The following is a 20,493-nucleotide window of genomic DNA, read 5'->3' on the forward strand; positions in this document are numbered from 1 at the left end:
GCTGTGGTGCCAGGTAAGCGATGGCTGTCTATACATTGTATACATTGTTGATCTCCTGATTGCTCCGATTCCTCTCTTTTGTTTTGAATTCTCAGCTCCTCCAATCAGATCTCTCCTTTCTTGACACTTTGTTTCAATATAACACATACAAGGTTTTGACAGAACTCACGAATCCACCAGTGAAATCACAGAAGCCGTATCACCACGCCCACGAGGCAGACTTTCCACAAATCAGAGGCCTTCCCCACAGCGAGGCTTGGCCCGCACACATGGCGGCTCGCAGAGCATGCTGGGAGGCCCAATGTCCGCTCTGTTGTTTCGGGTGTTCTCAGAGCTGGGCGAGTCGGTACAGCCGGAGCTCGGGGGTGTGAACATGGCAGGCTTCGGGGCTCCGGTGCTGTTGCTGGGCCCCCCGGGCTCCCGGAAGAGCGGCCTGCTGTTTATGGCGGCGGTGCTGGCTGCAGAGGAGGGAGCGGGACCGGTGGTCTTCCTGGCCCGGGAGCCTCTGCAAGAAATGCCCAGAGGAGGGAGGGCGGCCCGGGATCCCCTCATCCTGAAGGTGCACACCGCTTGGGGGGGCGGCCTGGGCTCTGGACATGACTTCCTGTTTATATTTCCATAGCAACGCCTCTCCAGCATGGAGACCTGGATACAGATTGGGGTCACTCATTCCAGTCCGTTAGGCCTCATTTGGTGAACCAGGAACGAACCCCCAAAATACATGTTTCTGGAAACGTGTGAATAACGCTTATCGCGCTTGTGGTGTCATTAATTCCTAATGACACCCCAATGCAGGTAAAACCGCAAAAACAAGCTACTTTGGCACGTCTGTTGCGTGTAGGGCCACCCATTTAGGCCCCAGTCACACCTGCACCTCCCGAAATGTACAAAAACGCATTTTTCCAAAAATGTGCAGCAAACAACATCGAGCTGGCGGTGCCGGTAACTGTATTCCCAACGCAGGTAGCAGGCGTGTTTTTGCTGCACGTAAAACGCGTGAAGCTGGATGCCTGAAACGGTGTGGGGGCTTCTTTTGGAGCGTTTGTCATTGTTACGGCTGCTCTATACAAGGAAACTGCAAAAAATGAAGTGTGCGGGTACGCGCGCTACGCCTAGTGTGACTGGGCAGGCCCATGCTGTCGCAATGATAAATGCGGTAAAATATGCATCGCGTGGCACACGTGTGAATGGGGCCTAAGGCTACAGATTAGCAAATAGCAGCAGCAGGAATCAGACACCTGTTGCGGCTCACAGCGGGTAGGTGCAGCCGCTGGCCCTGTTCACTATAAAGACAGGTTGTCAGTGGCCGTACAGCCAGCTATTAGCTGCCGTAATCCCTGCTGGACGTACTTTGCATCCAGCAGCAATCGGCTGTTCACGGAGACGAGAATAGCTGCAGGCGACCTGTCATTATAATGAAGGGGACCGGCGGCTATACCTACCCACTGAGAGCCACAGCAGGAACTGCCGCTACAATTTTGGTGTTAATCTCCGGTGTGAATGTAGCCTAAGTCCACTGGGTGCGACTTGGCATGCAATTTGCATGCCATGCGACTTGCAAATCCCCAAGTCGCACCCAATTGTCTGAAATTACAGCGGTCCTTTCGGTGCGGTTCTGACTTGGTCGGAGCTGTGACGATTCCTAAAGTAGTGCATGCTTTACTTTTGGTGCGATTTGCATAGACAACTGTGTCAGATGTCTTGCAAATCCCATGCCAAGTCGCACCCGATTGTCAGAAATTACAGCGGTCCTTTCGGTGCGGTTCTGACTTGGTAGGAGCTGCGCCGATTCCTAAAGTAGTGCATGCGTTACTTTTGGTACGATTTGCATAGACAACTGTGTCAGATGTCTTGCAAATCGCACCTCAAATCGACATGACATTCGGCTTTGAAATCGTGCGAGTTCACTGTAAGTTGCACAATTTCAAAGTCGGGATCCGTGTGACTGGGGTGTAAGGGCCCTTTCACGCTGGTGCGTTTTTACCTTCCAAAAAAAGTTTCCTTATAAATCCTATGGGACTGTTCACACCACTGTGCTGCGTTTTGACAAGTCGTCCGTGCTGCATCTTTGGTGCCATTTTGAAAACTGCACCCAAAACGCAGCTCCCCACTGAAATGAATGGAAAATGCACTGCAACTTGCATTTTTGAGTCACTTGTCCATTTTCACAGGTGCAGACAACGAGAAAACGCACTGGAAACCAATCTGAAATGCTGCAAATATGCATTTTTACTGCGATTTTGCTAGAGAAATGTGAAAGTAGCCTTCCTCCAGAGAGTTGTGTGAGGGGTGTGCTCCTGGATAACATGACTTCTATACAGTTTGTTACCCCTCATGGTCCCCACCAAGCTCTAGCCCCCTTCATACTATCCCCTTGTGGGAACACGCATGTTACCACAACACCAGGCACCACATGCTACTTGCAATGCTATAAATTCAGAATGGTTCCACAATGCACCTTGCTAAAAAGTGTTGCACTGTCAAAAATTGTGCAGGTCCAATTTCTGGGCCGCTAAGGTGCAAGACAGCCCGTTCATTTTTGTTAGGCTGCCTGAGGCCCATACACCATGTTTAGGTGGCTGTTGCTGCATGCAGGCAGCCCATATGGGGACACAGCAGCTCCGACGATATGGGTGATCGCTGTGACTTGACTGGTGTGCACCTTGTCTGCATTCAGGGCTCCTCAAATTAAAGCGGAGCTCCACCCAAACGGGGAAGGTCCGCATTAAGCCCTTATCCCCCGCTCCCCATTAAGGATTGGCACCTTTGGGGAGCGGGTACCCGAACTTGACAGGTACCCACTCCCACTTCTGCTGCGATCGCCTAGGTGATCGGAAGCGGAAGTTGTCCTCCCCCCTCCCTCCCCGTAGTCTTCTGGGACCCCTGACATGGGTCCCAGAAGACTACAGGGCCAGTCACAAAGCGCAGCACTTCTCGCACATGCTCAGTGGGCACCCGGCTGTGAAGCCGCAAGCTGTCACAGCCGGGTGCCCACACTGAAGATACCGGCGCCAGGGAGAGAAGACGGCCGGTGAAACCAGTGGCAGTGAGGACTGCTGGACCGAGGGACAGGTAAGTGTCTATGTTTTGATAGTCCGCAGCTACAGGTTTTGTAGCTGCTGAGTTTTTTTTTTGTTTTGTTTTTTTCAGCTGAAACTCCGCTTTAAGATGGAACAGGTGTTTCCATGCATCTTCTACATGCCCAAAGACTTGCACTCTGTGACAGCGTGAGGAAAGTTTAGCCAATAACCGGCAACTGCATTTACCGGTGATCTGCTGTGTCATTGGGCACAGCTGATCACGTGGTAAAAGGCCGCTGTGATTGGCCTTTTAGCACATCTTGAGATCAGCTGTGTCCTTAGGACACAGCGATCACGGAGATCGCCAGGTGCATGCCCCCGGGGGCGCACGGGAGGGTGTGTTCTGGGAGGACGTCATATGACACCCTCCCAGAACTGAACAACCGCGATGTAGCCGCACTGTAGCCGTCATTCAGCTATAGCGCGGTTGGCAAGTGGTTAAGACTTCATTCACATGGGTGTAGTAGAGGAGCCATGTGTTTAAGGCAGAACTACACCTCATCTGAGCATTACAAACCAAAAAGACTATTTCTGTTTAATATTTAAAGCAAACTTACCCATCTATTCATGTCTCCATATTTTATTTTGCTGAGAAATCACATTGAAAAACACCCCCTAGCTTTTCTGGACATGGCCATTTTGAGGATGGGCAGATGATTCATGTAGCATTTACATGCTGGAATCCATCTACCCTCATTTCAGGTATGCAGGCAAGAGGTGTGCGTAGCTGAGAAAGTCCCTCCTGAAGACTCCTGGGATGTATGACATCATTTTCCTAGGCACGGAAACCAGGAAGTAACTGAAGAAATGTAGAAAAAAAAGTTTAAAAGGAGTACATATCTATTTACTAATGCTAGCAGAACAAGGATTGAAAATAATAGTCAATTTTGATTGAGAGAGTGAAGTTCCATTTTTAATTTGCTTGAGCCACCAGGTGCTGCATGGATGCAGCACATTCGAGTCTATGGGGAAACTGGCTGCACAGACACAGCTGCTCATCCCTAGTTTGACAGGTATGCTGGTGTGGGTGGGTGACCCTGAGACCCCATGACCTTTTTTAATAAATTCCACAGATGGCATGTTATATGCGAAGTGTGAACAGGCCCTAAAAGGAATCTGGTGATCCTACCAAGAAGGTCTTGGACAGACAGACACTTCCTGTTGTAGGACACCATACGCAGCCATGCCAACATGGTTGTGCAGGCTTGATCCATCTTCATCAGTGTCGGAAGCCAATTCAGAGCATTGGCATTCAGCTAATGCTGGAGAAAATGCATTATAAAGATTATTAAAATAACTAATTTTGAACGAAAAAAACCCCAAACAATTATATATGATGCTGTCTGAACCTGGGATGGTTTGTGGGTGCTGGACATCAAACGGAAAACACCTCCACTCTGGACAAATGTGTAGGAAGCTCTGCCCTACGTGTTACGTCATAACTTCTTCAAAGGGCAATTGTTTGATGCACACAATATAAATGTCATCCAGTTAGGGGTTTAGATCAGCTCTGCCCTACGTGTTACGTCATATTAACATCTTCAAAGGGGCAATTGTTTGATGCACACAATATAAATGTCATCCAGTTAGGGGTTTAGATCAGCTCTGCCCTACGTGTTACGTCATATTAACTTCTTCAAAGGGGCAATTGTTTAATTCACACAATATAAATGTCAATGTTAGGGGTTTATATCTAATTTACAACAGATGATCAGAAGGGGTTTTGAATAGGAAGAAAGGGAGTCTGTAGTGTAAAAGTATAAGAACTGGCTCTGAAAATATAATGGTCGCTTATTTTAGTTGTATTTTTATGTTGGTTATTAACCATTTTTTTTAAACCCTTCTCTGTCTGTTTTTGCAGCAAATCCGATTTGTGTACCCGCCATCACTGAGGGAGCTGCTTCATTTCTTCTCCTCTCTCCATGTAGCATCTCCATCCCCATCGCTGATCCTGGTTGATGGTCTAGAGAGATATCTAGCGTCCACTGGCAGCCTTACAGATGGAGCTCATATATCTGCTCTCATGCTGGACTCGGTATCCCATCTCCGCTGCGGCCTTATAGTTTCAGCCGTGCCCAACTCTGAAGGGTCAGATGGTGCATTTACTGCTATAGAAAGGTACTTTCCAAACCAGTGTCTGCTCTATCCTGTCACGGCGGCACAGACTGAGGAGAGACAGTTTAGGGTCAGCTTTACTTCTCCACACCTGCAGTGGGATCTATATGTGAAACATGATGGAAGTCTAAGGATCTCCTTTACTGGTTCCCAAGAGGACAAATCATCCAACAGTGAGGCTAAGGACAAAACGTAGCCTGCAGTATTTTCCTTTATTACTAAATGAAATTGCTCTTCAGAACCATTGTATGAATTGAAAGATTTGAGCAAACCTCATTAGTGTTGCCTTCTGCTTCCTAGAAAGTAACAGGCACACGTCTGCATTCCAGTCACTTCCTGAGTGTTAAGTGGGAAGCTCTGCTAGATAAAACAATACGATCGGTTCCATTGTTTTAAGAGAAAATTTGCTAGGAAGAGCAGAGAGAGACAATCACAGGATAAGTCGGTTGTTTCTGTGGATGTTCTGTACAGTGTTGACTTAACAAATTTAATTTTTTGGGGGGAATTAGATGGCTCCACATAGGAATAGGGAGATGCTATGAGTACCCTAAATCTCGCAAGAAGACATTCCATTCTATTGTGTCTTGCAAGATTTGTGCTGCTCTGCATTCCCCAGGATCAGAACCATATAAATGTATAATATTTTTTTTCCTGGTGGGGGTCAGTATTGGGGACGCATAGGAAGAACGTTAGGACAGACCCTACCACCCTCTCCTCCCAGTACAGCTCTCCTAGCTCACTGCAGCTTTCCCCCTTGATAATAACCCCCCAACCTATAACACACCCCAGGCTAGGGCAGTTCAGAATCCAAAGAACAGAGATATACCACTCAGGCAAACAATCCAGATCAGTCCACGACAGGTGAAGGCTCTGGCTCGCCACCACACACGATACAACACAAGGGTCAGCCGCACTCCGGAGGATGGATGAATATAGTGTATATTTATTGATCTATAGGACGCACAGCTGATTAAGCAGAAAATCGTGTGAAACGCGTTGACAGGTCCTGTATTCATGTCCTGGTGTTTTGTGTGTCCTATGGATCAATAAATATACACTATATTCATCTATCCTCAGGTGAGCGGCTGACACTTCTTTCTAGGGCAGTTCAGAGGAAGGAAAGTCCTCCCTTGACTGGATGAAGTGGCTGGAGCAGCCCTCTCCACTTTAAACGGACAGGCTGACTGTCCACTGATCCCCAGGCTGACTGTTCCCTCTTATCTGATCCGCCTAGATGGAGGGTAATGGATCGGATTGGAGGTAGGCGGGTGCAAGACCGTTTACACCCGCCGGTCCATACGGGTGCATGGAGGGTCCAATCAGGTCTGCCTGAAAAACTGACAGGTGGGCCTGATCAGACCCTTCGTGTGAAAGAGGCCTTACAGGTACATTTTTTGCAGTATTATGAGGCAGCAATGTTTACAGTGGGAAGGGTCCTGCACCCAATAAGATGACCTTGTATTTTACCACTTTAATAAATATTTTCGATAGACTATTCTACACGTTACCTATATTTTTTTTATTTATTTATTTATTTTTTTAGGCTATTGCCTAACTCTGCTTAAACCTGCTCCCACCTCCTTCTAAATCCTAGACTAACTACCCTGTGAAAGGAAGATGCTTATACTTACCTATTCTGAGGGCGCTCCATAGGCTTACTGTAGGGCATCTCTTGTCGGTTGTCCCTCCTTTTCCCTGAACCTGTCTGCTAAGAGTCGATCACATGACCAGACCGAAGGGCCCTCAGAAGAGGTAAGTATAAGCATCTTCCTTTCACAGGGTAGTTAGAAAAGGATTTAGAAGGGCGATGGGATCAGGTTTAGGCTTTGTTAGGCAATAGCATGCAATTCCACTTTAAGGCCCCTTGTACACAGGACATTTCTGAACGATGGAAACTGCTGGAAAACGTAGGTTAAAAAAAGTCTGTTTAGCCGCGTTTGTATACCGCGTTTATGTGCGTTTTTCATTTATGTGCGTTTTTGAAAGATAAGCACAGAAGAACCTCCCAAATGCCCAGAATTCACTGAAAAGTGATAAATTATTAACTATTTCAGACTGTTTCAGAGAAATACAGCAGAAGCAGAGACAGCAGTATGTGTTGAGATAATTAGGTGGGAGTTGCTCATTAACATTTCCTTTTTTTCCAAGGGTGGGAAAGGTGTCTGGTGGAGGGAGTCATTAAGGTCATCTAGCAGGGGGTCTTCATGAGGAATAGGCATTAACATATCTTTTGTTTCCAGGGGTGGGAAAGCCTGCGGTGTGAATTGGTCATTACAATGTGTGACAAGCTTGATAGGAACATCCTGTGTTCAGTGTTTTGTCTATCTGAGTACCTTGAAAATGCTTTGCATGCATTTTTCATGATGAAAAAAGGCACTGGACACCATTGGGAACTGGAAGAGTTATAAAAAATTTATAAACGCGATTTGCCGCGTTTACAAGCGTTTTGCGTTTGAAACGCTGATAATATTGACTGCTGAACGCAAGTTTTCTGCATTCAAAGAAACGACTGTAAACTCAAATGACTGTAAACGACTCTGTGTACTTATGGACACATAGGAAAACATTAGGGAGAGTTCAGGAGCTGCTGAAAAAAATGCTGATGAGCTCATAAATGTGAGTTTATCAGCTGCAGTGTACATGAGCCCTAAAGATTAAGGGAAAAATATTCTGCATTGATGTAGTGTAAAATGTTGCACTTTTTTTCTATATTAAACATATTTTGTACTGCTTTATGCCATTTATATCATTATGAAATTCTGAAAAAAAAGTTATTTGCATGGAAGGATTAGAAATGTAAAACTTGTTTAAATGAATTCTATGGTCACAGCATACACTTTAATTTTATCAGCATTATAGTAACAATACAAACAATAGTTGTATTTGACAATTTAATATAAACTTACTAGAAAAGTCTTCTTTCATGTTGTGAGTGCTTCTTGTCTCCCGGCCGTCTCTTTCCACAACTTCCTGAATTCCATGGTTGCTTTGCAGCTTCTCCTCTGTTGTCTAATTTCTAAGGGTTACATGTCTCATGGTACCTTGCTGCCTGCAAGCAGTGATTTTTGTACTTACTCCTGAAACTTCTCCTCTGTATATCAGAAGACGGGCTCTGTGAAATGTGTGACACAGCAGTGCCTACTTACAGGGCATAGGGACTATGTGTTACAGAATTTAAGGAAGTAAATGTGTGAGGATCTTCACCAAGTAAGTTTACAAACTTCAAGATCATTCACATTAATAGTAGGCTAGAAATAATGAAAATACAATATGGAAATGAAAATTAGTACAGACAGGGCTTGACAAATCGTGTTCCGGCAACTGAGCTCCCGCCAGCCCATCCACCGTTGCCACCAGGTGTGAGCAACTCCTCGAGCAGCCACCCACTGAGCTCCTTTATTGGGCAGCCTCTCTCTCCATTGGCTTGAGCTTACCACCCCCAATCAGGAGGGGAGCTGGGGACAGCAGCTTGTCCGATTGGCTGGCCAGGAAAATGGAGCCGACAATGAGCATCGGCTCTGCCCGAGGGCCAAAAGTGACCTGACTGTGCCCTGTAGGGAGGGCAGCCCAGGGTGAGGCCTAGGAGCTGGCTGAACTCTACAGGTGAGAGGAGACACTCCAGGCACCTGCCTTCCTGTGGTTTCTAATTTCGTCGGGAACCTCCTTCCTCACCTAGGTCTCGGTGATGTCAACAATCTCTAGTGGATGAATAGGCTGTGGTTTAATGAATATGAAGGTCTGTGATGTCACTGGTCTCTAGTGAATGGATAGGCTGTGTTCTCATGAATATGAAGGTCTCGGTGATGTCACCGGTCTCTAGTGAATGGATAGGCTGTGTTCTCATGAATATGAAGGTCTCGGTGATATCACTAGTCTCTAGTGAATGGATAGGCTGTGTTCTCATGAATATGAAGGTCTCAGTGATGTCACTAGTCTCTAGTGAATGGATAGGCTGTGTTCTCATGAATATGAAGGTCTCAGTGATGTCACCGGTCTCTAGTGAATGGATAGGCTGTGTTCTCATGAATATGAAGGTCTCGGTGATGTCACCGGTCTCTAGTGAATGGATAGGCTGTGCTCGCATGAATATGAAGGTCTCGGTGATGTCACCGGTCTCTAGTGAATGGATAGGCTGTGTTCTCATGAATATGAAGGTCTCAATGATGTCACCGGTCTCTAGTGAATGGATAGGCTGTGTTCTCATGAATATGAAGGTCTCGGTGATGTCACCGGTCTCTAGTGAATGGATAGGCTGTGTTCTCATGAATATGAAGGTCTCGGTGATATCACTGGTCTCTAGTGAATGGATAGGCTGTGTTCTCATGAATATGAAGGTCTCGGTGATGTCACCGGTCTCTAGTGAATGGATAGGCTGTGCTCTCATGAATATGAAGGTCTCGGTGATGTCACCGGTCTCTAGTGAATGGATAGGCTGTGTTCTCATGAATATGAAGGTCTCGGTGATGTCACCGGTCTCTAGTGAATGGATAGGCTGTGTTCTCATGAATATGAAGGTCTCGGTGATATCACTAGTCTCTAGTGAATGGATAGGCTGTGTTCTCATGAATATGAAGGTCTCAGTGATGTCACTAGTCTCTAGTGAATGGATAGGCTGTGTTCTCATGAATATGAAGGTCTCAGTGATGTCACCGGTCTCTAGTGAATGGATAGGCTGTGTTCTCATGAATATGAAGGTCTCGGTGATGTCACCGGTCTCTAGTGAATGGATAGGCTGTGTTCTCATGAATATGAAGGTCTCGGTGATGTCACCGGTCTCTAGTGAATGGATAGGCTGTGCTCGCATGAATATGAAGGTCTCGGTGATGTCACCGGTCTCTAGTGAATGGATAGGCTGTGTTCTCATGAATATGAAGGTCTCAATGATGTCACCGGTCTCTAGTGAATGGATAGGCTGTGTTCTCATGAATATGAAGGTCTCGGTGATGTCACCGGTCTCTAGTGAATGGATAGGCTGTGTTCTCATGAATATGAAGGTCTCGGTGATATCACTGGTCTCTAGTGAATGGATAGGCTGTGTTCTCATGAATATGAAGGTCTCGGTGATGTCACCGGTCTCTAGTGAATGGATAGGCTGTGCTCTCATGAATATGAAGGTCTCGGTGATGTCACCGGTCTCTAGTGAATGGATAGGCTGTGTTCTCATGAATATGAAGGTCTCGGTGATATCACTGGTCTCTAGTGAATGGATAGGCTGTGTTCTCATGAATATGAAGGTCTCGGTGATATCACCGGTCTCTAGTGAATGGATAGGTTATGTTTTCTTACCCCACAACTCATAAAGACTCATCATTGATATTAAAGTGCTTTTTTTATTGCATGACTTAAGTTAGTGGTCACATTTCTCAGACATGAAATTCCTTTTTATAGGTCATCAATCATTGCATTATTAGTGCTCATGTTATTTGGTCTTCATGACATTTTAAATAGACAAAACAAAAGAACTTAAAATACATGACAGTCCCCGATTTTTCTAATCTTTGTAAAATGCCGTCACCTACTGTTTCTGCACCTTATCAGTTGCAATAAGTGGTCCCAGTTACATAAGACCTAAGAGTATGCACAGTTACAAAAAAGATTGGTCACGATGCCCATGAGAACAGATGTTAAATGGGTTTTCCAGAATAAATAAAAAATTGACAAATGCCCAAGTTTGTATATCCCCTGGATTGCAGACTTGGTCTTTTATTCTGCTGTGGAGCAGAGGAAATGAACAAAGCACCCAGCGTGCACCAATGTTACCATCGACAAGAATAGCCCTGGGTTCCAGCACATAGATGAGTTGTACGGGAATGGATAGATGCCTATCATCTTTGGACATATTTGTCCATCTTCGCTCACCCAGACAGCAATTAGTGTAAGAAAGTACACATTTGTGGCATTGTGACGCAACATAGTATAACAATTGTGAAAAAGAAAACACATTAAACGCCAAATTCAAGTAAACGTTAGAATAACACTAGGATTTCCCTTCAAATCTGTCCTATGAGATCAATTGATCTGGCTGACAATCTCATATCTATCGGCAGATGCAGACCAACCTGACAGATTTCGGGGAAAACTTTGATCATTACAGGATGGCTTGCAACATACCTACCTCCACTCATCCCTCTCCACAGACGGTAACACAGATGCAATCTTCGAGATACAAGAATGGTCACAAAGAGTTCTCATGTCAGGGCACAGCACCGGGTTTCATCAGTAGGTGGCGCTCTATTAAATATATAGTTACTATTCTCAGCTCCAACAAAACAGGGGACATGGAGACGATTTATGGAATGTTCTGAGGTTGGTGTGAAATTTGAATTTGTGGTGGAACACCCTAAGAAGAAAATGTAACAAAAAAAAAAATCTAATACATGCATGCAAAAGGCTAATATTTTTTTTTTATTATTAACTGCATTAAGCAGCAGCCCTGAGTGTCTTTTTGACTCAGAATGTATTTAGTTGGAAATTATATATTTACATAATTGTATAATGTGCTGGTTGATCAGGAAAGCTGTGCAGCGACCAATGACGGGGTGCAAATCTGTCATCGTTACCGCTAGCGGCCAATCAGAAATGTATCCTACGTGATCTGGATTCTGTAAACTGAAATCTGCTGCTATGATTTACTGCCATTTGCACGTTTTCCTTGAACACCCCAAATGGCGTTTGCCTTTGTTCTTGTGGCAACCCACTCTTACCCCTGTTTCACATCTATGCGGCCGTGCGGGCCACGTTTTGCACGAGAGCCCATTCATTTGAATGGACTCCCGTACCTGTGACACGCAGGGAAGAAGTCCCTGCACTTCTTTGGAAAACGCAGCCCGCACGGGCACCTCGGTTCCCAGTATGGTTAGTTTTCCAGTGCGGGCGGCGTGACATTAGAACTAATGGCACCAGCCCGTGGGTCTGCGATTCTCTGTACAAGTGGTGCGGCTGCACGAATTTTCTTGCGAATCCACAGCGGCACCAGCGCACAGATGTGAACCTAGGGTGAGGGATCTAGTTATTCAAATTATTGTTGCACAAATGTCAGAAGCATTCGTGGAAACTGAACGAAACATCTGTCGTTTTTCTAAGAGAACAATTCCTGTATCATCAGTTCTGTCTAATGACAAAATGCAGGATAGTTCCCTCATTCCATCTGCTACAAGTCCCATCATGCCTCTGCCTTTGGGAGTCATGCTTGTAACTGTTAATCTTGCAATGCCTCATGGGACTTGTAGTTTGGCAACAGCTGGAGGGCCGCCAGTTTGACACCCGTGGCCTAGGCGATCAAAAGCGGAAGTTGTCCTCCCCCGTAGTCTTCTGGGACACGTGACCGGTCCCAGGAGACTATGGGACCATTCAGTTTGGCAACAGCTGGAGAGCCGCCAGTTTGACACCCGTGGTCTCCCCCTCCCTCCCCGTAGTCTTCTGGGACACGTGACAGGTCCCAGAAGACTACGGGACCATTCAGTTTGGCAACAGCTGGAGGGCCACCAGTTTGACACCCGTGGCCTAGGCGATCAGAAGTGGAAGTTGTCCTCCCTCCCCGTAGTCTTCTGGGACACGTGACGGGTCCCAGGAGACCACGGGACCATTCAGTTTGGCAACAGCTTGAGGGCCGCCAGTTTGACACCCGTGGCCTGGCGATCAGAAGCGGAAGTTGTCCCCCCCCTGTAGTCTTCTGGGACATGTGACAGGACCAGAAGACTACGGGACCATTCAGTTTGGCAACAGCTGGAGGGCCACCAGTTTGACACCCGTGTGCTACACGGAACTCATGATACAGACACTAATCTGTACACGTTACGGTGATGTTTCGTTCAGTTGGCATGAAGGCGTCTGACATTCACGCAACGAATATTTTATAAATTCAACCTGTAAACTGTGTTCCTTAATGGCACAAACTGGTAGAAAAGGTCAATGAAGGTGTTGCCTTTAGCCACCAATCAGATTCCTATTACAGGTTAGATGATGACGTATCCAACTGGTTTCGCTCTGTACAGCTCAGCTGGTGTCTTGCCCACCTTTGGTTACTTGGTCAATCTCTGAAATGTCATAAGCAGCAAAAGCCTTCATTGTTTTGCAGCCTCTAAATCTCCTGTCCTGGCGAGCCAAGCTGACCACCGCCACACATTGTACAGCTCGGTGATGTGCGTATATATTGTGGAAAACCGCATAGAAAATCATGAAAACAAAAAAAAAATGTTAAGTCCGCGAGACAATTCAAGGAATCACAGGGGTGTATTTACTAAAACTGGAGCATTCAGAATCTGGTGCAGCTGTGCATGGCGGCCAATCAGCTTCTAACGTCAACTTGTTCAATTAAGCTTTGACAACAAACCTGGAAGCTGATTGGTTTCTATGCAGAGCTGCACCAGATTTTGTACCAGGCAGTTTTAGTAAATAACCCCCACAAGTGTAGTAATCCATAACAATCAATCGCCTAGGCTTTAATCATGTGAATGGCACTGGAGGGAACCTGCAATGGCATTTTCTCCTATTAGACCTCTTTCACACTAGTGTTTTGTATGTACGTTTTCAACTGTCCGTTTACGGATGAAAAACAGACACCCATGTATTTCTATGGACTTGCGGATGTAAACGGATGAACATCTTTTTACATCCGGTAATGTCCGCATCCATTAACATTCATTTTTTTTTTGAACGGAAGAAAACCCTATAGGTCCTTTCACACGGGCGGTCCATTTTCTTTTCTTCAGTTCAGTCATGTTTTTTCAAAGAAAAAAAACAGATGAGCTTTCATCTGTTTTTTTATCAGTTTTTCATCCGTTTACATCCGTTTTTCATCCGTTTACATCCGTTTTTATCCGTTTACATCCGTTTATGGTCCGTTTACATCTTTTTTCATCCATTCCGGGGTTTTTTGCAGAAGAAAAATAGGGTTTTTTCCATTAAAAAAAACGGATGTGGACATTAACGGAACAAAACCCTATGGGTCCTTTCACACGGGCTTTCCATTTTTTTTCTTTAGTTCAGTCACGTTTTTTTCAAAGAAAAAAGGGATGAGCTTTCATCCATTTACATCCATGTTTACATCCATTTTTCATCCGTTTACATCGGTTTAGATCTGTTTTTGGTCCGTTTACATCTGTTTTCGTCTGTTCCATGTTTTTTTGCTGCACAAAATAGGGTTTTCTTCCCTTCAAAAAAAGAATACGGACATTAACGGAACAAAACCCTATGATTCCTTTCACACGGGCGTTCCATTTTTTTTCTTAAGTTCAGTCACGTTTTTCCAAAGAATGAGCTTACATCCATTTTTCATCCATTTACATTGGTTTACATCCGTTTACATCTGTTTATTCATCCGTTTATATCCAATTTTCATCCATTTACATCCGTTTAGATCCGTTAACATCCGTTTTTGGTCCCTTTACATCTGTTTTCGTCCCTTCTGGGGTTTTTTGCGGAAAAAAATAGGGTTTTCTTCCATTCAAAAAACAGATGCGGACATTAACGGAAGGAAACCCTATGGGTCCTTTCACACAGGCGTTCCATTATTTTTCTTCAGTTTAGTCACATTTTTCAAAGAAAAAACGGATGAGCTTACATCCATTTTTCACCCATTTACATTGGTCTACATCCGTTTTTCATCAGTTTAGATCCGTTTACATCTGTTTTTGGTCCGTTTACATCTATTTTAGTCTATTTCGGGGTTTTTTGCAGAAGAAAAATAGGGTTTTCTTCCGTTCAAAAAAAACCAATGCGGACATTAACGGATGTAAAAAGATGTTCATCTGTTTACATCCGCAAGTCCATAGAAATACATGGGTGTCTGTTTTTCATCCGTAAACGGACAGATAAAAAACGGACATACGGAACTCCCGTGTGAAAGAGGCCTATTTTTCTTCTGCAAAAAACCCCAGAAAGGACGAATGATGGATGCAAACAGATGAAAAACGGATGAAAAACAGATGAAAAAACTGATGTAAACAGATGAAAAAAACGGACGTAAACGGATGTAAACTAATGTAAACAGATGAAAAACGGATGTCAACTAATGTAAACGGATGAAAAACAGATGAAAAAACTGATGTAAACGCATCCATTTTTTCTTTGAAAAAGCATAACTGAAGGAAAAAAAAACAGAACGACTGTGTGAAAGGACCCTAAAGGTACGTATCTGAGCCCTTCTATTTACTCTATATATTTCACCAAGACTGCTAACATAGGTTCAGCTGATCATTTGAAAGTAAGGCCGGCCATACATGGGTTCAAATTCAAACAATTTTTTGTCTGAAAATCAGACCTAAGAATAATCGGCCATGTGTCGCTCTGTTCGCGGGGTCAATGGCATCGGCCGATTTTTGTGGTTCCTCCCCTTTTAGGTGATCGGGCACGTTGGAAAATTCGTGAAAAACGACGGATTTTTGACTCAATGATGGTCAAATCCTACGATTGTTTTTCCGAAAAGAATATGCGCATGAGCCGTGACCTGGAAGGAACAGAAGTTTCGCCTGTTATATGGGGGGAACTTTATGACTTGGTTGGCCGATTTTTGAAATCATTGATGGCACCATCGGATTACCGAGCGAACAATGTTTTCGATTTTTGGATGAAAAATTGTTCGGATTTCGACCCATATATGTCCTGCATAAGTCTGGTTTAACACATGATTTGTTATTATGGATCACTGCACTTTGCAGAATCCTTATTCCTCTTTGTACTGACCTATTGGGACTGATCGTGTCTATATTCGTCATAGCAATCAATCGATTTTCTCAATTGTATTACAGCAATAGCAGGTGTTGTTGGGTTGCTAGAGCCCAGGTATTTCCAACAGTAACAAGAGGCTCCTGATCTGGCCGGTCCAACATCCAGCACAATCGTACCGAACTCCTAGTGGCGGGGAGAGAGCGATGCCTTACTACTCTTCACTGGTGCTTGTGGTCTCCCCTCACCAATGGGAATGGTGGTACAGGACGGACATTGAGTTCTGAAGAGTCGTGTTCTCAGTGGATTGTCCATAGCAATATATGGAACAGTTACGTGGGTGACACAAGTAGCTCAGATGAAAGGCCAAGTTCAGCCATTCACCAGATGTGCCAGAGTTCGGAACGATGATTTCCCTGACAAGATCTTAGACCGCATCGAATATTTGGGCATTTCATTTTTCCCCCCCCATTCACACAATAAAATGGGTTGCTCTAAATCAGGGGTCTCCGAACTTTCTAAACAAAGGACTAGTTAACTATCCTTCAGGTATTGGGGGAGGGGGGGGGGTACTGTGGCCTGTGGGGTTAGAAAATGCCCTGGCATCAGTGGGAGTAAACAATTCCCCATCATTGGTGTCAGTGTGAGGAATAGTACCCCATCGTTGGTGTCAGTGGGAGGAATAGTACCCCAATCATTGGTGTCAGTGGGGGGAATAGTGCCCCATCGTTGGTGTCAGTGGGAGGAATAGTACCCCATCAGTGGTGTCAGTGTGAGGACTAGTACCCCATTGTTGGTGTCAGTGGGAGGAATAGTACCCCATCAGTGGTGTCAGTGTGAGGACTAGTACCCCATTGTTGGTGTCAGTGGGAGGAATAGTGCCCCATCATTGGTGTCAGTGTGAGGAATAGTACCCCATCATTGGTGTCAGTGTGAGGAATAGTACCCCATCATTGGTGTCAGTGTGAGGAATAGTGCCCTAATCATTGGTGCCAGTGGGAGTAAACCGTGCCCCATCATTGGTGTCAATGGGAGGGATAGTGCCCATCATTAGTATCAGTGGGTTGACTAGTGCCCCATTATTGGTGGTAAACAATACTCCATCATTAGTATCAGTGGGAGGAATAGTGCCCCATCATTGGTGTAAATGAGAGGAATAGTACCCCAATCATTGGTGTCAGTGGGAGTAAACCGTGCCCATCATTGGCGTCAGTCAGAGGAATCGTGTACCATCATTGGTGTCAGTGGGTGGGATAGTGCCCCATCATTGGTGTCAGTGGGTTGTATAGTGCCCCACCATTGGTGTCAGTGGAAGTACACAGTGCCCCATCATTGATGTTGTTGGGGGTACACAGTGCCCATCATTGGTGTCAGTGGGAGGGATAGTGCCCCATCATTGGTGTCAGTGGGTTGACTAGTGCCCCATCATTGGTAGTAAACAATGCTCCATCATTGGTATCAGTGAGAGGAATAGTGCCTCATCATTGGTATAAATGAGAGGAATAGTACCCCAATCATTGATGCCAGTGGGAGTAAACAGTGACTCATCATTGGTGTCAGTGGGAGGATTAGTGCCCTATCATTGGTGTCAGTGGAAGTAAACAGTGCCCCATCATTGGTGTCAGTGGGAGGGATAGTGCCCCATCATTGGTGTTAGTGGGAGTAAACAATACTCCATCATTGGTGTCAGTGGGAGGAATAGTACCCCATCATTGGTGTTAGTGGGAGTAAACAATACTCCATCATTGGTGTCAGTGAGAGGAATGGTGCCCCATCATTGGTGTCAGTGGGAGTAAACAATACTCCATCATTGGTGTCAGTGGGAGGGATAGTGCCCCATCATTGGTGTCAGTGGGAGGGATAGTGCCCCATCATTGGTGTCAGTGGGAGGGATAGTGCCCCATCATTGGTATCAGTGGGAGGGATAGTGCCCCATCATTGGTGTCAGTGGAAGGAATGGAGCCCCATCATTGGTGTCAGTGGAAGGAATAGTGCCCCATCATTGGTGTCAGTGGAAGGAATAGTGCCCCATCATTGGTGTCAGTGGAAGGAATAGTGCCCCATCATTGGTGTCAGTGGAAGGAATAATGCCCCATCATTGGTATCAGTGAAAGGGATAGTGCCCCATCATTGGTGTCAGTGAGAGGGGCCACATGATCCCCTATTGCCCAGGGGCCCCATGAGTTGTCATTCCGCCCCTGCATTAGGGATGCCAGTCTCCTCTTGTATAGGCCAACTGAGCTCCCTTTTTTGGGATTTCTGTATTCATAGGTGGTATGAGAGATGTAGGGAGGCAAATAACTAAAAATCCAAGTCTGGGAGCAAACTAGCCATTGCTCACAATACAGTGTGACCCCAAAGCTGGATTCACTTGCACGACTAGTGGCTTAGGATAGAGGCAACCTAGGCAATAGCTAGGTCTAGTTTATGGCACCAAAGAAAAAAAAAAGTGAGCGCTGAAGTTAATTTAAATGAATTTGTGGATTCTCCTGGTTTTTTTTATCAGCCTAACAAGAGTTGGCACATGGCTGTGTAAATTAAAGCTTACAAAACATTAAAACAGCGCAAAAAGAAATTTTAATAAATAACACTGCAAAAAAATATATAAAATTATAAGTCCCACTCCACATTGGTGAAAAAATGAATTATATAATAAAAATTTAAATAAAAAAAGATCAAAACAATTATTATTAAAATATTATAAATATTCTTAAGTCCTCTTCCCAAAGAAATAAATTGTGCTTCCACCAAAAATAATGCTCAAAAAATTATACGGCACTCACCAGATATTGGTGAAAAAAACGCCATTTAGGGTTTTTTGGGGATCCTAGACCCAGTCAGTAATGCCTCCAGATAATCCTGGATTTCTCCCACTCCAAACCAGAATATAGCCAGCCTCCAACCTCCAGGATCCCAAAAAAGCCCTAAAAGGTGTTTTTTTTCACCAATATCTGGTGAGTGTGGTATAATTTTTTGAGCACCATTTTTGGTAGCAGGACTTTCAAGAATATTTATATTTTTTAATAATAATTTTTTTGATCTTTTTTTAATTTTTATTATATAATTAATTTTTTAACCAATTTGAAGTGGGACTAATAATTTTTTCACCAATATCTGGTGAGTGGGGTATAATCTTTTGAGCACTATTTTTGGTGGAAGGACTTTCAAGAATATTTATATTTTAATAATAATTTTTTTGATCTTTTTTGATTTTAATTTTTTCACCAATTTGGAGTGGAACTAATAATTTTTTCACCAAGATCTGGTGAGTGGGGTATAATTTTTTGAGCACTATTTTTGGTGGGAGGACTTTCAAGAATATTTATATTTTAATAATAATTTTTTTTTATTTTAATTTTTATTATATAATTAATTTTCTCACCAATTTGGAGTGGGACTTATATTTTTATATATATATTTTTGCAGTGTTATTTATTTAAATTTCTTTTTGCGCTGTTTTAATGTGGGTTTGCACTGATGTGGGTTTGCACTGATGAGCAGCAGCATTCATTTGTATATTTAGTATTAATTTGTACGAATTTTGGCGCTGGTGATTTATGTTTAAAACATTAAAGCTTACGGCTTGCTCAAGGGGTGAAGAATGGGGGGGCTCATGGTCTCCCCTCCGTACTTCGGAGGTTGTAGTAATGCGCCCAAATACCACGACTGCACATATACCCATAGCTGCGTGGAAGTGATTGGTAACGTTCAGTGCACATACTGCAGGGCCTCACAATACAGTATAGATCCTGATACAAGCACACTAGTGATTACAAAAATATATGGTATTCTATGATAACTGGGGTGTGGTATGACCGGGCCGCGATCTCGAGTGGCAGGCTAGGTAAGGAGTGTGTAATAATCCTGTATATTATAATACAGGTGTAATACGAGGAGGATCCAGTCTCTGGTGATACATGTAATAATCATGTATATACTATATCTGCTGGGCTGGGGGAGGCACGCTCCAGTCTTTCGCCCCGGATGGTGCTGTGTAAGGTCAGCTGTCCCTCGCTCTTCTTCTCAGGACAAAGTCATAATTGGCGGAGGTGTTCATGGCGTAGTACACATTGGCCGTGTCCGGGATGGTCAGTTCTGGAAGGCAGGTACAAGGACTGGGTGTCAGTTCATAAAAAAGCCAACAAACTACAAGACGTGTCAATTCACAATATTTTAAAATGTAGATAAAGGATATTCATTTTAGGCATGGGACTGTAATTATTATATTACAGTGGGGCAAAAAAGTATTTAGTCAGCCACCAATTGTGCAAGTTCTCCCACTTACAAGGATGAGAGAGGCCTGTAATTGGCATCATAGGTAGACCTCAACTATGAGAGACAAAATGAGAAAAAAAATCCAGACAATCACATTGGCTGATTTGGAAAGAATTTATTTGCAAATTATGGTGGAAAATAAGTATTTGGTCACCTACAAACAAGCAAGATTTCTGGCTCTCACAGACCTGTACCTTCTTCTTTAAGAGGCTCCTCTGTCCTGCACTCATTACCTGTATCAATGGCACCTGTTTGAACTTGTTATCAGTATCAAAGACACCTGTCCACAACCTCAAACAGTCACACTCCAAACTCCACTATGGTGAAGACCAAAGAGCTGTCGAAGGACACCAGAAAC

General features: G+C 44.3%; 2 protein-coding genes across 3 annotated transcripts in view; one reads left to right on the forward strand and one right to left on the reverse strand.

Moving 5' to 3' along the window:
* Nucleotides 1–249: 249 nt before the first annotated feature.
* On the forward strand, nt 250–11,586 carry SWSAP1 (SWIM-type zinc finger 7 associated protein 1). Of its 2 annotated transcripts, XM_089688839.1 has the most exons (3): nt 250–559; nt 4,942–5,198; nt 11,243–11,586. In XM_089688839.1, exons 1-3 carry the CDS (start codon nt 287–289, stop codon nt 11,256–11,258), a joined length of 546 nt encoding a protein of 181 aa, XP_089544965.1. In that variant the 5' UTR covers nt 250–286; the 3' UTR covers nt 11,259–11,586. The 2 variants fall into 2 exon arrangements, with proteins under 2 accessions (XP_089544965.1, XP_089544964.1); XM_089688838.1 differs by lacking the exon at nt 11,243–11,586 and having other exon boundaries at nt 4,942–8,111.
* Nucleotides 10,506–20,493, reverse strand: part of RGL3 (ral guanine nucleotide dissociation stimulator like 3) — a 98,227-nt gene continuing 88,239 nt past the window's right edge. The window contains exon 18 of the mRNA XM_089688837.1: nt 10,506–19,955. Coding sequence (XP_089544963.1) covers nt 19,861–19,955 — 95 coding nt within the window. The 3' untranslated portion in view covers nt 10,506–19,860. The remainder of the gene's footprint in view (nt 19,956–20,493) is intronic.

This window comes from Staurois parvus, unplaced genomic scaffold (assembly GCF_062004578.1).
Source record: "Staurois parvus isolate SC_StPar_1 unplaced genomic scaffold, SC_StPar_1.0 ptg000456l, whole genome shotgun sequence".
Taxonomy (NCBI): Eukaryota; Metazoa; Chordata; class Amphibia; order Anura; family Ranidae; genus Staurois; species Staurois parvus.

What these genes read in the sequence shown, in the direction of transcription:
- SWSAP1 (XM_089688838.1), top strand. Translation starts at nt 287, where the DNA reads ATGCTGGGAGGCCCAATGTCCGCTCTGTTGTTTCGGGTGTTCTCAGAG. An exon ending in GGGATCCCCTCATCCTGAAG is followed by an intron (nt 560 to 4,941) that starts GTGCACACCGCT and finishes CTGTTTTTGCAG; the next exon opens with CAAATCCGATTTGTGTACCC.